At 37.3% G+C, this 17,049-nt stretch overlaps 1 protein-coding gene across 7 annotated transcripts; it reads right to left on the bottom strand.

The window, feature by feature from the left end:
• Nucleotides 1–1,500: 1,500 nt before the first annotated feature.
• LOC143849120 (protein DETOXIFICATION 42-like) lies at nt 1,501–16,129 on the bottom strand. 7 transcript variants are annotated; one of them, XM_077358201.1, is made up of 15 exons: nt 16,002–16,129; nt 15,760–15,910; nt 14,548–14,733; nt 13,567–13,688; nt 8,913–9,119; nt 8,530–8,711; nt 5,991–6,126; nt 4,227–4,323; nt 3,991–4,091; nt 3,441–3,604; nt 3,001–3,072; nt 2,722–2,838; nt 2,533–2,628; nt 2,304–2,425; nt 1,501–1,707 (listed from the first exon to the last, which is right to left on the bottom strand). In XM_077358201.1, the coding sequence occupies exons 3-15, from the start codon at nt 14,655–14,657 to the stop codon at nt 1,665–1,667; spliced, it is 1,569 nt and encodes a 522-aa protein (XP_077214316.1). In that variant the 5' UTR covers nt 14,658–14,733; nt 15,760–15,910; nt 16,002–16,129; the 3' UTR covers nt 1,501–1,664. The 7 variants fall into 7 exon arrangements, with proteins under 7 accessions (XP_077214316.1, XP_077214300.1, XP_077214291.1 ...); XM_077358185.1 differs by lacking the exons at nt 15,760–15,910; nt 16,002–16,129 and adding exons at nt 14,917–14,986; nt 15,187–15,388; XM_077358176.1 differs by lacking the exons at nt 15,760–15,910; nt 16,002–16,129 and adding an exon at nt 14,917–15,389 and having other exon boundaries at nt 14,548–14,704.
• Between the last annotated feature and the right edge of the window lie 920 nt (nt 16,130–17,049).

Here is a 17,049-nt window from a genome sequence, read left to right as displayed (position 1 = left end):
TCAACTCATCAGCAACTTGAGTTGATAAAAACTTGTAAACATAAAAAAGAAGCAAAAAGTTACTTGCACTTGCAATCCTACGACCGATAATTTGGTACAAAATTATGTAAGACAACAATGTAAGAAAGAGAACTGTATATAAAATCCATATGCATTTTAATAGGTAAATGGCTCGAGTTGTTATTGAGTCAAGAGTTAATCATTCAAGGTGACTCGGCTCGACCCACTTTCGAGTTTTTTTTTTTTAAATTAACAGATTTTATTCCCAAGAATACTTTCGAGTTGAGTCTGAGTTTTCGAGTTTTTAAACTATGGTACATGCTGTATCCACATTAGTTCAGTAGTACCATTGGCAGTGCCCTTGTAATTAAGACTCTGTAGGCAACCTTGCAATAATGTTATGCTTCTCTGAGCTCCATGAGGTGAGATTAGGTCCGAGATAAGTACAGTAGCAGCTTGTTGATCACCGATTATCAGGACAACTCGTAAAATTCAGCATCAATAATTGCTCGAGGGTAGAAGAAAGTGTAATAATCCTGATAATGTACAATCCAGGTTTTAGCATGTAAAATCCTGGATTTTACAATCCTAGATTATAAATACTTGTATCCAAACTGGTGTAGAGCTACCTATGATGGCTGTATACACCATCCATGGCCCACCAAATAAGTTCAAAATATAATTGCTTTGGAAAGAAATAAACCAGTGGGTAAATGTCGAGCCTCGATACTGAGGATGATGTAGAGGCCAAGAACTTTGATGGAAAATTCGCTCATACAGTGATGATAATATCATGCACATAAATAAGAACATGCAGGGCTTCAGAATCAGCTCCCTTGATAAAGAAGGAGATGCAAGTCCTAGAGGCTACGAAGCTGAATGAAGGAAGGAACGAGCAGAGACGAAAGTACAACGATCGTAGAGCTTGCTTTGAATTGTATAGTGTAATGACCACTTACTTGTAATAGAAATGGGAGGAACCATACAAATATTTGAGGATTTTTACAACTGAATTAAAAGTTACATCATAATCCAACCCTTCTTGTTGATTAAATCTTTTTTCAACCAGGCAGGCTGTGTAATGATCAATGGACCTTACAATGTTCATGTTGGGTTGAAAGGAAAGTTAAAATCCATATACCCTTACTGTAGATGATAGAATCAAACTTTTCTACCATAGCATGTTAGCATTTGGGATTCAAACTATCAATGAAAAAGCATGTAGGCTCAATATCATCAGAAGACATGCAACTTTTCCAAGAGAACCAAGTCTTAGTGAGCCCTTGATAACATAACATAGTTACCAACAGAATTTTAAACTTTTGCTGACTTGCTGATATTATAATTTATATCATTACTTAGGGGAGTTGAATTTTAAAATTCAGTTTACTTGTTGATATTACATTTGATACTTAACTAGTTTGATACTTTGATCAATACGAATTCACAACGGGATCTCACTTTGGATCACTGACCAAAATATTTGTGTAGACTGGAGACTGGCAATATGCAATTTTGGGTTTCATTGTCTACTTAAAAAAGAAATTTTTATATACAAAGCTTCGATCAAGCGACACTAAATGCATCAACAGCCATATAAATGATTTCTTTTTAATAACTTGAATATGTTTATTAGAGAGGTTTCATGGAAAATAAGACAACAATCATGTCCGGAGGAAGAGCCAAGGTCCCTTTGCAGCTCCTACCCTGCAATCAATGAAAGAAATTGCAATCTTAGAATTGATTTTTTTTTCCTAGCTTTCATCATGAATGTTGATAGGGACTTAAACCTCCACATCCTGGAAAATGAAATTTTTTGCCCAGACTAGTTTAAAGTTAGGTTACGACAGTGAAACTATTTTCATAGGCCATGCATATGGCTTCAAAAATCACAGCCCCTAACCCCAGAAAGTGGGCCTATTAGAGGAGCCATGTGGAAGCTGATCATTTTGTTAATATGGTTCTCTGAAATACTAAGAGCATGTTTGGATGCATGGAAAATGAATTTTCCAGTGTTTGGTTAACTTGGCATGATTTGTTTTTTCCAAAATTAAAATATTCCCTATTTTCAAGGAAAATTTCGAACCTACTAGACCCTGAGAATAGTTTTTTAAGGAATTTTGTTCCCATATTTTTCTTTTCCCTATATTCAAACAGCCCTTGAATTAAGTCCTTCAAGAAAATTTTGGGTCGATCAGGCATTTTCTTCCAGAGTGTAACATTAAGCTTCAGTTTCTGCATAGGACCGAAAGTTGGCAAAAAAAAACACTAGTAAATAAATAAAAATACAGATGGCTTGTTACCTCCCAAAACCAGCAAGAGCACGGAGACTCATATAAATGGTCAGAGCAATCCAGATTCCGACAAAACCATGACTTGAGGAGAGAAGAAACAAGCATGGTATGCTTACAATGGCTACAAGGACCTGAAAAGAGATTTTCCATTTTAAAATATCATCAGAGAAAGGAGATGGATTTTTGGTTTTCTTTTATAATATATACGTAGAGGACGGATATGGGCTACTAGACTTGCCATGGAGTAAGCAGAATATGCGAAATCCGATGCCCCAAAGTTGATCCCATCGAAAACAAATGCCAAGGCATTAATCGGTTGAGTAATGGCTACAAACTGAGCAAATGAAGAGAAATTTTAGTTATGAACATTTAGATTTAATGGGAAGTATTATTATTTTTATTTTCTGAAAAGAGAGCAAATAGATACCGGGATTCCTATACGCATAAGTTGCACCACGTGGACATCGTTTGTAAATAGTCTTGATGCAAACTGCAACCCAATCCCAAGCACGGCAGCGAGGAAGAGTCCCAGAACCACACCCAACTGGAGAATAGAACATACTGAGTATTTTGAGGAAGTTTAAAGACAAGAACCGGCTGATAAATTGAGAATAATAAGCACAAAATAATTACCTAAAAAATAAAACAGAAAGTCAGAAAATGTGAGAAAGAACATAGAGCTATATCTGTTTGAAAAGCAAGGTACCTGCAGTACTCGAGATAAGGTGGCCATTGCCTTTTCATGATCTCTTCTGGCAAAAGCACTAGCAAGTATTGCCTGAAAAAAGCTAAATATGTTAAACTTGGATAGAAATGTTTCAAATTTATGCCAGTTAAAATTGGCTACTTCATAACAAGTTTGACTTTGCCTAAAATGACTGATGTGGAGACATGAAAGTAAAACAGGTGTCTTTTAATAACTTCAGAGAATTTAGGAACATCAAAATGAGACTGAAAGACCAACGTTAAATTAGGATATGCATGGAATCTTCTCAAAAAACAATTGAATCAATCTTTTGAAAAGAACCTCAAGTGCGTAACTTGTTGAACTTTTTGAAGAAGAAATTGGAAAAACTAGAAAATGAGTCATTGTGGTTTAAGTCCAACCCAACAAAGATGTTCAAGTAAAAAGAATGCATTTCTGACCTGTCCAGCAACAGCCAATCCATCTGCAAGAAGAGATGTTGCCAACCAAATCTGCAAGCAGATCTGAAAGGCAGCCATAGGAATTGGTCCACGGTGTGCAGCCATGGATGCTGCCAGGGTCACACAGAATGTTGCAGCTATTACCCTTGCTAGCAGTAGAAACCCTGAGTCACGTACACAGAGACGAAAGATGCTGAGGCATATGAAAAAGGAAAAAAAAACAAATTCATAGAGAATTTACTAAACTAAAACGTTTCAACCCGAATCATGAGAGAGAGATGTGTGTGTGTGTGTGTGTGTGTGTGTGTGTGTGTGTGTTTGTGTGTGTGTGTGTGTGTGTGTGTGTGTGTGTGTGTGTTTGTGTTTGAAAAATGGTAACCATTTGTTGAGTGAGTGTGTGTGTGTCATCTCATGGCCCAACAACCGAAGGGCTAAGCGCCAGAATGTTCTATGTGCTACTATTTCCACAACAAGACAGAGTATGATCTAAACCCCCAAAGGGATGGAGTTACTCGTAAAAATTTATTTATGCATAAATGGAACCTCTTACCATTTTTAAGAAACCGATTAAATGGTAGATCTTTTATACTTGGAGGCAAGACATCAACGTGTTTCATTAATCTCCATAATAGTATCAGTGAAATCAAGTACCTGCAATGGCAAAGTTCTGGGAGATGTGAATGACAAGGACCAAAGGATGTGAAAACAAAGGTATGTCTGTCCGGAATCAGAAAATCAGAAAAATAGTTACAATACAAATATTTGGATGCATCAGGTTGTACTTACTGAGAAATAACATGGGCAATGGCTGCACCACTGACACCTAAACGGAAAATGTACATAAAAATTGGATCCAAGATGATATTTGTTACATCCCCTGCCACTTTATTAAGTCAAAAGACAAAATGAATTGGAGTTAGATGGACTGTATATAAAATCCAAATATGAAAGGTAAAAGAAGTAAGAACACAGGTCACTTATTCAGGCCTACTAGGACAAAATTTCAGAAAGCCCCAAACGGGACATGACAGTCAACCTTTAACCTGAAGAAATAACACTAGAAGAAAATGCATGATAAATTTCTGATGAAAAAAACAATTTTACTAACTAATGTCAAATATGCTAATTATAAGAGGGGACAGATTCCCTATACACTGCTTGTGGAAGCAAATGTTTCAAAATTCAGTTGGCTCAACATTGACTCACCAGAGTCAACCAGAATTAAATATCTTTTTTTATTCAACTGAATCAAAACCAATGGGGTTAATCATTGTTTCGCCCAAGTCGATCCAATCTTGCATTGGCAAGTTCTTGATCAAGCATGTATTTTTAAACACACCTGTAGCTAATGTATCCACTATATTTCCAAAAGCACAATTTGAATGAAGCTTATCTATTCTTCCAAAAAAGTGCAAAATTTTAATCAATAACTGCTGCAAAACTACTAAGTAACAAAGTGCTCTTGATGCCGAAGTAATTATGCTACTTGAGTCCTTCTGAGTTTTGACTAATCTTCCACCTAGGTCCTTCTAGAAAATCTTAAACCCTCCATCCTTGAGCCTCTGCCTCATTAGAAATTCTGACCTGCAAAGAGGCTTGATTAATCCAACCGAAGCTCCTCATTATGGTTCAGAAACACTCATAAATGCATGATTTCCAACTGAGCTCCTAGCAAAGTTCAGCTTGAAATATTTGATTGGTGGTTCTTCCCACTAATCAAAATCCTCTCAGATCAACTATCAACTCAACCAAGTTGACTTGGTTTTGACCCTACAGATTCAATCAATAACTACTTTGACTCAACCCAGTTAATGAAAAACAGATCACAGAGCTAGTTCATGTATCATTGTTGCATGCATCACTATCGCTCCAACATGAAACACTAAGGGGCCGTTTGGATATGCTGACTTTAGAATCTTGGATTTCCTCAAAATCCAGGATGGGGACAAGAGAAGAAGGAGACCGTCCGTTTCGCTTCTCTCTAGAATCCTGGATTTTAAGTAAGAAATCCAGGTTTTAGAAATCTCTCCCCCATCCTGAGATTTCTAAAACCTGGAAACATGGGATGATCTCCTACTCTCTTGATGAAGGAAAGAAGGGCAAATAAATCAGAAAATGACATATGGTCTCCCTCTGTCGTCTCCCGTCCAGGATTTTGAAGAAATCCAAGATTCTAAAATCCACGTATCCAAATGGCCCATAAATTATAGCAAGACAAGGATTCAAAATCCAAAACTAGATAGATGTCCATGAAACTGACTTTCTTTTTATTTTAGACATGTAAGCAGGGGCTGAAACTCAAATCATGAAACTTCCTCTCTTGGACATTATGTAATGCAATGTATAAACCATGACCCATTATAAACAATTTCAGTTTCCAGGTGACAAGTTGGAAATATGAATTCAAGGTCCAAACAAAAGTATTACGCTGTAGATGTATGCCAATGAAAGGGTATTTATGTTTCCTGTACAAGACATTCTTCTCTTACACAGTTGATGAAATCAAATAACAAGGTAATAGAAATGTAAAGGTTAAATAATTAATATTACCAGTTGCATATAAAGGAGTTTTTGTATCCTTAAGCCCTCGAAAAACACCTTGCATGGCCAATGATAAGAGAACAGCAGGTGCACCGAGCGACCTCAACATCAAGTATTGTCGTGCTGGGGTTAGCATAGGTGAATCCTATTTGGACAGAGAGTTTCTGTTATTATTTATGACCATGTTACAGTTTTCAAAAACAAATTTTACGTATCATATATACGTATCATATATATATATATATATATATATATATATATATATATATATATATATATTTATATATATATATATATTTATATATATATATATATATATATGAGGAAAAGGATTGTACGCTCGAGTGTACCAAGCTATGGTACGCTCGAGTGCCCAATCACATGTGGGCCCACTTTGTTAGGATGATCCAAAGCATTCATTTGAAAGGCCCTTACATAGATGGGATGTGTACCAAAAATCAGCTCCATAGGATCATCCTAACCCATCCATTTGTGGAGGTCAAAATGGACAGACACTGTTTGTCTACAAATCTGCCCATTTTTGCCCTCTACTTTTGGAGGGGTTAGGATGATTCAATGGGGCTGATTTTTGGTACACACCCTATCTATGATAGGGCCTTGCAAATGAATGCTTTGGATCACCACAAAAAATGTGGGACCCATGTGATTGGGCACTCGAGCGTACCATAAGCTTGGTACGCTCGAGTGTACAATCCTTTTCCTGTATATATATATATATATATATATATATATATATATATATATATATATATATATATATATATATATATATATATATATATATATATATATATATAGAGAGAGAGAGAGAGAGAGAGAGAGGGAGGGAGGGAGAGAGAGAGAGACTTTCAAATATATGCATATGTATGTGTAATATATGAATATATAGATATTTATATATATATATATATACAATATTTTATATATATATATATATATATATATATATAGAGAGAGAGAGAGAGAGAGAGAGGGAGAGAGCAAAACTGTTAATATCCATTATGCACTTAATTTTCTAGGCAATGTCAATATTCCTAAAAAATTTGCAAAGGTTTTTTTGTGTGTGTGTGTGTGCGCGTGCGCAAACACACTCATATGTATATGTGTGTGTCTACTACTGGTATCTGCATGACTATGTTTTGATAATGGAGCGAACTCATCCTTGTTTTACATTGTTTAACCAGCTGTCCATGGCTATCACAATTCCCAAAAAGCTCTCCAACAGCCAATTTAAAAGTGTAAAACAAGGTGAGTTTGCCCCATTACCAAAACATGGTCATGCGGATATCATATATGTAGCTTATATATATGGGATATCAGTAGCATAAAAGGTGCTAATATAATCATGAATCTTGTCTTAGGTATACGAAAATAAGCAAATAAATGAGAAGTCAAGGAACCAATATCCAATAGACAACGAAAAAAACAAGTCAACAACTCCCTGCTAGAGAATTTCAGGCATTGTTAATATTAAGGAGCCAATATTTGCCTGAGAAGATTGAATGGGAATTTGCTTCCATAGGCCAACAAAGGAAGGAGAGCTTTTTTTCATCTAAAGGGAGAGGAAAGTGATTGGTCCTATTTCGTCAAATGGGTGGAAAAGCATGCTTCTCCTATGCTCATATATAATTTTGGATATGAGATACTAATGGAGAAAATGTCTTATTTTCCTTTGACAATTAGCATTGCAATTTGAATGTTGAAGCTAGAACACATTATCTATATCATCTTATCATCTGATTCTATACAAGAAATCTATAATTGCTGTGAAATGATGACAGGAATAGCTGGACATTAATATGCATTGAACTGATTTGATAATAAATGCTTGCTAATTTTATAATGACACCTAAGGACATTTTTTGGGAAAACAAAACCTATATGCCTGGGAGGTATTAAATGGCTACTTTAGAGGTCAGATAAGAGAACAACATGCTACTTTCTATTGTTAAATCTTTCTACTATCAGGTCACCTAGATATGACACCTAGGACATTTCTTGGGATAACCTATATGCCTGGGAGGTATTAAATGGCTACTTAAGAGGTTCAGATAAGAAAACAAAATGCTACTTTCTTTTGTTAAATATTTCTACTATCAGGTCACCTAGGAGGATCAAGACAGCCATCCAATGTATAGGATCCCCTACTGACACCTTACTCGGGACAAAGCTTTTTCTTGGCTAGCATTGAGTGGAAATTCAATTATCATGGATCATTACGGAAGTGATAACTAACCCTTTTCCAGTCATTATTTGTAAGGCATTGACCAAGAAAATCCAGTAAATCAACATTTAAAAAAAAATCTAGTAAATCAAGTAATCTCTAAATTAAAATGGTAAATTATTGGTTAAATCATGCATATTTTACTTTCCAAAAACCTTTTTTTCTTTGGAATGGTTACTTTCCAAAACCTAATAAATACTAAAGCAATATGATACCAGAGTCAAGAAGCAAGCACAAGCAGTGGAGAAAAGGAGACCACGATAAATTCAAGCCCCCCCTAAAATTCTAAATGAATACACTTACAGGATTTATGCCCATGAAATTCAAGAGTGGATTTGCAGCACAAGTAAGGAAAATAGTTTGGAGAAGGCCAAGCACTCCACCAATAACCATTGCTGATGATGCCGACGGAATACATTTTTTCTCAAACTCAAAACTGGCCATATTTGGATTTTTCTCAGCAGAGAATGAGGAATTGGTCTTTTCTGAATGTAATAGACAAATGAACAATAAAACCATGTCAGCTAAGAAGTTGTTGAACTACGCAGCATACAAACAGATATCAACAAAATGATATATAAGAAAAGTAAAAATAAATGAAAAGCAAATTCCAGACTGCTCTTGATCTGATCTCTGTAGCCATTTGAATCATTCTTTTTTTTTTTAAAAGGCAATCATTGGCATACCAATGCGTGGAATTAACTCTTCCATTTCATTGTTCATAGGAAAAGCCTCTTCCAAGCTTTCACTTTCTTCCTCAGTGCTCGACCTACAGGCAGCATCTTCCTCCGCAACAAAGGATGTCGTAACACTGACAAGTGGGAAGATAGCAATCCTTGATACCTGATTAAAAACAGCAATAGAAATTCCGACAGCAGCAAGCTCCACTGGACCTGTAATCCATGGATCAAATAATCAGAAAACTGTGATTAAAGACACATGGACACACACGATCTATCATATGAATTTATTATAAAATGCATGGATGATCATTTCTAGCTCTAGTGCAATCCTTGTTTTTTACAAAGTGCCCAACATTACGTGCTTCTTTGATGATGAGTTGACGGAGTGATGTAATAGAAAAACATAAGTATTCCCTTTGAATAAATATCCATCCATCATTATGTAATTTGGGTCATCTCCAAGTTCAACATCTGCCATCAACCTACCAAAATATCCATCTTCAACCTATTTAAAAAAAAAAAAAAAAATCCATCTTCCACAGTCTAATTTATAAATACTCGAACTTAAAGGCATCAACATCTATGGAGTTCATGAGAAATTGTCTCCTACTTAATGCATCAGCTACCATGTTTTAAGTACATGATTTGTGCTTAAGAGAAAAAGGTAGTTTCTTGCAATTAATTTACCCATTTAGCATGGCTGAGATTTAATTTTTGTTGTCCTTTCAAATACTTTAAACCATCATGATCTGAATAGAAAGCTGACTCCCCATGTATCAAGTAGTGCCTAAAAAATGTAAGGCTCTAACTATGTCAGATAGCTTCAAATCATAACTGAAAAAATTACGTGTAGCATCACTTAATTTCTCACTAAAATATCCCATAAGCCTCATATTATGGTGTTTTGAGTCTCCTACTTAATGCATCAGCTACAATGTTTTAAGTACTTGTTTGTGCTTAAGAGAACAAGGTAGTTTCTTGCAATTAATTTACCCATTTAGCATGGCTCAGATTTAATTTTGTTGTCCTTTCAAATACTTTAAACCATCATGATCTGAATAGAAAGAGGACTCCCCCCATGTATCAGGTAGTGCCTCAAAAATGTAAGGCTCTAACTATGTCAGATAGCTTCAAATCATAACTGGAATAATTAAGTGTAGCATCACTTAATTTCTCACTAAAATAGCCCACAAGCCTCATATTATGGTGTTTTGAGGCTGTTGTTATGTATTGGGGATTCCATACCCTTCCAATACCTTGTTGGTATGTATTGGGGACTCCTTACCCTTTGAATGCCCTTGTGTATCTTTGTCTTTTTGTGTTTGTTTTTATTTATATAGACAAAAGAATTAAGAAATAAAAGAAATTAATTTGTACATTGGTTTTTTAATTCTGGGAAAACCCAAGAAAATAAAATGTTTGGTTTATTTATTTTTATAGACTTATGAATAACAACAGCCAAGAATAAAGGAAACTTTATGTTTGGTGCAAAAGATGACATAAAACATGGAATTTTCTAAACAAGGTTCATCTGTAGATAGAGAGGGGCTGTAACTTGATCACTGCAAATATCTTGCAAATTTCCCAATGATCTCTAGAGAGTAAGGAACTCTAGTGGAAAAGAGTCAAAAGACAGTGATCAAACCAATGTTCAGAATCCTGCCTGTTCGAATCAGTAACTTGGTCAAGCCAACTAAGTTTTGGCCCTAACCGCGCATTCATTGGTCTGCATCTATAAGTAACCAGTGAATTTTTCATTGTCTTGGTTGAGTTGAGAAACTAAAAAGCAATAGGGAACTCAGAGTCATCTCACCCAGGCCTCTTGATGAGATCTAAATTGAGTCCAAATTTTAGATCATTCAACCAGACAATATATACCTACTACAACATGGATCAATTTATGGAGTGAAGTTGAAGAATCCCACATCGGAAAGGGAGGGAAAGTGACTGGGCTATAAATGTGGTTTCCTCTCTCCATGTGCAGACGCATTTTCCACATCTCAAAGGGGCCCTGCGGAGTGGGTCAAGCATAGTAGTGCTGCGGGAAAACAAAACTGGGGCGGGTTGCGACCCAGAACTAGACAATATCTGCACGGTGTGGGTCCGGGGCGTTACAGAAGTTGTTGGAGACATATCTCCTAGCAGTTAATTTTTTAGTAATAGAGGCTGCAGCTGATAGCAATAAAAGTAACATTGGTAAAAGATGAAGAAATCAGAGATCTAGTCAGTACTATATATTTATGCCTCATACTTTCATCGAGGAAAGTTGATATGATTAAGGATATGTACGATGGAGCAGTAACTAGTGTCAAAACTACGGATGGCGCGTCTAGTGAGTTTCCGATTACAATAGGACTGCCCCAAGGATAGGGTCTACGCCCTTATCTTTTTACACTAGTTATGGATGAACTTACGGAGGGTATCCAAGACGAGGTGCCGTGGTGTATGTTATTTGCGGATGGTATTAATTGACGAAACCAAAGCAGGAGTTAATGCTAAGTTAGAGTTATGGAGAACTATTTTGGAATCCAAAGGTTTTAGACTGAACAGGACTAAGACAGAGTATATGGAGTGGAACTATAGTAATGTAAGGAGGCGGGGCGATGTAGTAAATATGACTGGACAGGAGGTACCTAAGAGGGATATCTTGCGCTATCTTAGTTCAATCCCACATAAGGAAGAAGAGATTGAAGAGGATATTAACCACAGAATAAGAGCAAGTTGGTTGAAGTGGAAGCATGCTTTAGGAGTTCTTTGCGACCGTAAAATACCTGCCAAGTTGAAGGGAAAGTTTTATAAGACAACCGTGAGGCCGGCCATGCTGTACGGCTCAGAATGTTAGGCCACCAAGAAGCAGCACGTGCATAAGATGAGTGTAGCGGAGATTCGAATGCTTAAATGGAAGTGCGGCCACACAAGGTTAGACCGAAATAAAAATGAAGACATCCGTAAAAAAAGGTGGGCGTGGCACCAATTGAGGAAAAGATGAGAGAGCACCGCTTACGATGGTTTGGGCATATCCAACATAGGACTTTGGATGCTCCAGTGAGAAGAGGTGACTCTTGCTAAGTTGATGGAGTAAAAAGAGGTAGGGGCAAACTGAAAACAACTTGGGTAGAAACAGTGAGGAAAGACTTGAGGGCTAGGAACATAACAAATAACATGACCTTAGATAGGAGAGAATGGAAGAAAATGATCCATGTAGACGAACCCGACTAATGTCAAGATTAGACTTATTCAATTTGAGCCGGGTAGATCCTTTCACTTTCTGCATGAAAATTTTCTAAAGGATTCATTAGCCGACCCCAACTAGTTTGGGGCAAAGGCTTAGTTGAGTTGAGTACTTTCATCGAGGAAAGCCAAAGACCCTACCCACAGGCTTGCAGATACTCTTAGCAATAAGGTTGCCAGAGAGGGAATCGAAAGCTCCCTGAACAATCGGAAGCGGGAATCGTGAAGTTGTCGGGGAGTCACCAGAGAGCCACAGGAGATTCGCCGGAGAGTTGCCGGCAACCGTTGGGGAGTTAGGAATCGCCAGGGAATCGCCGGGGAATCGCCGGAAAATCGTGTTTCACATAACATTAAACCGCGGTTCCCAAAAGTGGGAATCGTGTTTTCCGGGAGTCATAAACCGCGGTTCCCAAAAGTGAGAATTGGGTTTCCGGCAAATCCGAACCAAGATTCCCAGTTTTTTGGGATTCGAGAAGATTCCTGTTTCGGATTTGCAAACCGGGGAATCGCGGTTCCCCACTCCCAGGGTAGAATCCTGCGTCCTTGCTCAGCAATATTTTCATCGAGGAAAGCAAAAGACTCTTTCCATAGGCTCACAGATACTCTCAGCAATTTGGATCTTTCTGCGTGACTCACTTTCAAAGGAAAGAGAACAATACTGCTACTTACCTTGCTAATCATTGTTTTTCTGGTTTTACGTCAAGGATTTAGGATTTCATACGGCTTTTCTTCTCTTTTAATAGGGTATAATCCTTGGTTCCCTTTTAAATTTGTTTGAGTACTTGACTCTCCTACCTTTCTTGCCAAATCATATATTAACATGAAAATGGAATTTCAAATCAAGGAAGCAGGATTCTTCCCTGGGAGCCTTCGATTCCCGCTCTGGCAACCTTGAGCAGGATTCTTCCCTGGGAGCCTTCGATTCCCGCTCTGGCAACCTTGTTTCAAATCAATAGCAGAGATACTAAGAAGGGTAGCCTCAAGTTGTATCCTCTGTTGCAACAAAAGCATGGACTAGAGCAAGGTTTTAAATTTTGGTTTCGGTCGAAACCGATTTTTTTTTTTTTTTGGTCATTTCGGCCGAATTTTTAAAATTTCAGCCGAATCAATTCCGAAATCCGAAATTCACAGATTTCTGTCGCAACTGAATTTCGGATTTTGGCTGATATTTAAAACCATGGACTAGAGAAGTAAACCGGCATCGGTTATGCATGTCTAACAATATGGACATAAAAGTCAACAAAATAATGCTATACCAAATACACTGCAAGTATTACACGAAAGGGAGCAAATAACGATACAAGTATAGAAGAATTACTACAATGGATATGAATGACATCAGAGAAAAGCATAGAAATTAGGAAGTTATGAAATGGATATAAAAAGAAGCTCACTCAGACAAACATAGAAAGTGAGAAGGACAAACCTATTTGGCCAATGAATGCTGTGTCAACTAGTGAAGCAATAGGGTCAGCTGTTAAAGCCAGTGCTGCAGGCAATGCAATCGATGCTATCTCCGAGCCTAGCTCATCCAACTTGAAAACAAGCCTGATTATATAATTAAAGAATTAAGCATTAGCTTACATAACTAGCCCTAAAGGCATAACCATAGAGACTGAATAAGTCACAAAAGTAAAAATAGACCATTTTGAGGCAAAAAACAAGAAGCAGTTACCAGCCTCATGTATCTTGCTGCAATTCAATAGAGTAAAGCTCAAGTTATAGAAGCATCAGATCTAAATCATTTTTAACTTGAAGGTTGTTGGTTTAGGTGTCTTGTTTCCTATGTAAGTAGGAAGTGAAACTGTCCCTTTTGTTTCTCCTTCCTAGTATGACTAGGGTAGAGAGAGGGAGAGTTAGGTTTCCAAGTTAGTCTATGGCTGGGTATGGGGTAGGTGTCCTAGGTGACACCTAGTATGAGAGAGAGAGAGAGAGAGAGAGAGAGAGAGAGAGAGAGAGAGAGATTCTTGGGAATTTCTCATGTGCCGAGAAATTGAAAGGGATTTTTGTCTTTGATTTTGTGTACCGCCTTGGTTGAGAAGAGCGAAAAAGAGTTACGTTTTGTGGGTTTCAGATTAATCCTGTTGTAATATTTGTTTATCTTTTTTCTCAGAGTAGAAGATCGTATTCTCACCCATACATGTAGGCATCATTGCCAAAACATGCATATCTCGTGTTTTGGGTACTTGGCTTTGCATATTTATATTATCTTTCCATTACTTCGCACGCGATCATATCAGCTTTTGCAAATTTGATTTCTCAACAAAGGTTTCTAACCAGCATCTATGCTACCTAGACGTCTATCTATACCCTTTGATGCTTCAAAAATCAAGGTTCACACAAGAAAAAAACCATTGCATATTCTTGGACAATAAATTCTATCATGAGAAACAGAGCAGAACAGTACCTCAAATCCTTGAAAAAAACATGAAGAGGTGTCTTCCTTCTCCTTGAAGGGGGATAGAGATTATCATCCCTAGACAACATTGGAATGTCCATAAAACTACCTCTACGCATAAACAACGAACCCGAGTTGCAAGGATTCCAAAACCAGCATGTTCAACCTTAACATCCAACAAATAAATTCAATTCCCTGAAGAACAAAATCACCAGCAAAAATTGAGCAGAATAAAAATGAAAATCAGAAACCAAAAGGCTTATAAAACTGAAAATAGCATGTAGAGGGATCAAACAAAACTAAAAATTCAGAAACAAATATCCAATTGTAATTAAGAGAGGTAAGATTGGATTGTGGAAAGGAAACTCGAGAACCCACAAGTCAATGCTTCCAATCCATGCTCTAAAAGTCTAAACAAAGCCCAAAATCTCCACTTTTCAAGAACAACCTAAACACAAAATGAGGTAATTAAGAAACCATGAGAAGGTTCCTTTGAATAATGGCCTACTTGCTATCTCAGAAGTCCTCGGAAATTGTAAGAGAACTCTGGTAGTGGGACCCAAAAACAGAGGAAACAGAAAGCCCACGATGTAGTTTCCAAGAAAAAAAGCCTCAAAAGTCTGAAAATGATGAAATTACAAACCCAACCAGTAGAAAGTTGGCTTAAAGTTGGCTTTACAAGTGTATGGAGAGCAGTACAACAAACTCAACAAACCCAACTCAATTCCTTTCAGTAAATTTACTTGTGGCAAAACGGAGAAAACAAAGAACCCAATCTCCGACTGACAGAGAAAAAAAACAAGTGAGAATTCAAAGAGAAACAAAATATTCCTATTTGTAGCTTAGCCTAAACGCGGTAAAGAAGAGGCTTAAAATGTATCTGGCCAGGTAGAACGCCATTCGTTTTAAACAAAAGGGAGAATACTTATTGGTGGGGCCCACAAACAACTAAAATCAACTACAACCATTGGAAATTTGGAACTGAGATTCTGAACGGTTGTAAATAAAGGGAGATGATATTTTCACCCCTCTACCGTACGCATTCGCCCCATTGTAACGTGATTTTGACGTCAAAAAGCGTTAAAGTTGCCTACCGTTCACGTAATAAGGGGGCGAATGCGAACGGCAGAGGGGTGAAAATATCATCTCTCTAAATAAATTTATAAAGTTACAGGGGCTGTGCATATAAAAATAAGGGGTACAAAAATAGGTTTCACGTACCTTTCGATTGAGCGAATCCCTCTAAATTGTAATTGCCGGTCTCTTTCTCCTTTGAAAAAGCAAATAGCGACAGAAAACTAAGAACTCATGTTTCCATAACCGATTCTCAGGTTATTGAGATTTGCAGAAATTCGTTAATCCATGATTTACGCTGCAGAAAAAAAAGAGCGTAATAAAATTGATTTGCTTTCTGCCAGAATCGATTTTGGAGAAACGCAATCGGTCGAAATTTAGGGTTTTACCAGATCGGAGGGTGTAAATCTAGAGATTTCACCCGATCGAACTCGGTCAGTGCTAAGATCGTTGGATTCTGACTGTTCGTTTAGTCGTTTAGGGCAATGTTATGTGCCAGACATTTGGCGAGAAATTCTGGATTTGGAAATCTCTGTCGCATGAATTTTCTCTACAGACGATTTAAAATCCAAGGGCTAGGGCTACTTTTAGAAAGATAAGGAGGAATCTAGTAATCTACCCGGTTTTGGTTTGACAATTACGATAATGCCATTCCGCTAGAATATTCTTATTCTATTCGATGACTATAATACAATTTTCCTGCTATTGTTGTTATAAGACCAAGTCAAGAGTCAAAGATGAGAAATGCTAGCGTCTTTTTGTCTCCGGTCACGAGGTGGCTGGTCTGACGTGCGACAGATCAGCCGCGAAATGCCTTCTGCGATGGACCCTAGCAAATCCCGTCAAAGATTCATGCCTAATGTGAGCATTTTTTTATTTTTATTTTTTTAATTTTGGCATTCCACAGATTCCCTAATTCGGCTGATAGCTATTTGAGAAGGGTTTCTAAGAAGAAAATACCAATTCATATTTTCTTTCATCTATATATGTTCATAAGGTATTTGGGTAACATTTATTAACCCTAGTTAAAACAACCTTTCGTTTTTCTCACTTTTGGTAATCATTTTCCTCTCATTTCATGAGTTATCTCCTCCCATTGTGTTATGGTCCTGAGTGGGGGCCGGCCTAGGTATGGGAATGGGTGCGACCCAACTTGGTAACTTGTTCCATCAGCTCTGGAGCTTTTGACGTATTGGTAACACTTTGCATTCCTTACTAGGGTTAAATACCCTTCTTGATTTGATAGGAAACTCAAAAGGCTATTATTTGGAAAATTTCTTTGCAAACAATAATCAGTACATGTCAACCTGTGGATCCCGTCCCAGAGGGTGGCCCACGAGGGTGTGTGTTATGGTGATAGCCCATTTGCTCATTGATTTTGAATATGATTGCTTTTCTCTTAAATTTGGGAAGAAAATCCTAATTTACGAGATGAGC

The sequence above is a fragment of the Tasmannia lanceolata genome, unplaced genomic scaffold, assembly GCF_043159265.1.
Source record: "Tasmannia lanceolata isolate RefF3 unplaced genomic scaffold, GAP_Taslan_0.1 ptg000003l, whole genome shotgun sequence".
Classification (NCBI taxonomy): domain Eukaryota; kingdom Viridiplantae; phylum Streptophyta; class Magnoliopsida; order Canellales; family Winteraceae; genus Tasmannia; species Tasmannia lanceolata.
Note: the sequence above shows the minus strand (reverse complement) of the source record. Positions and strands in the feature narration are given on the sequence as shown.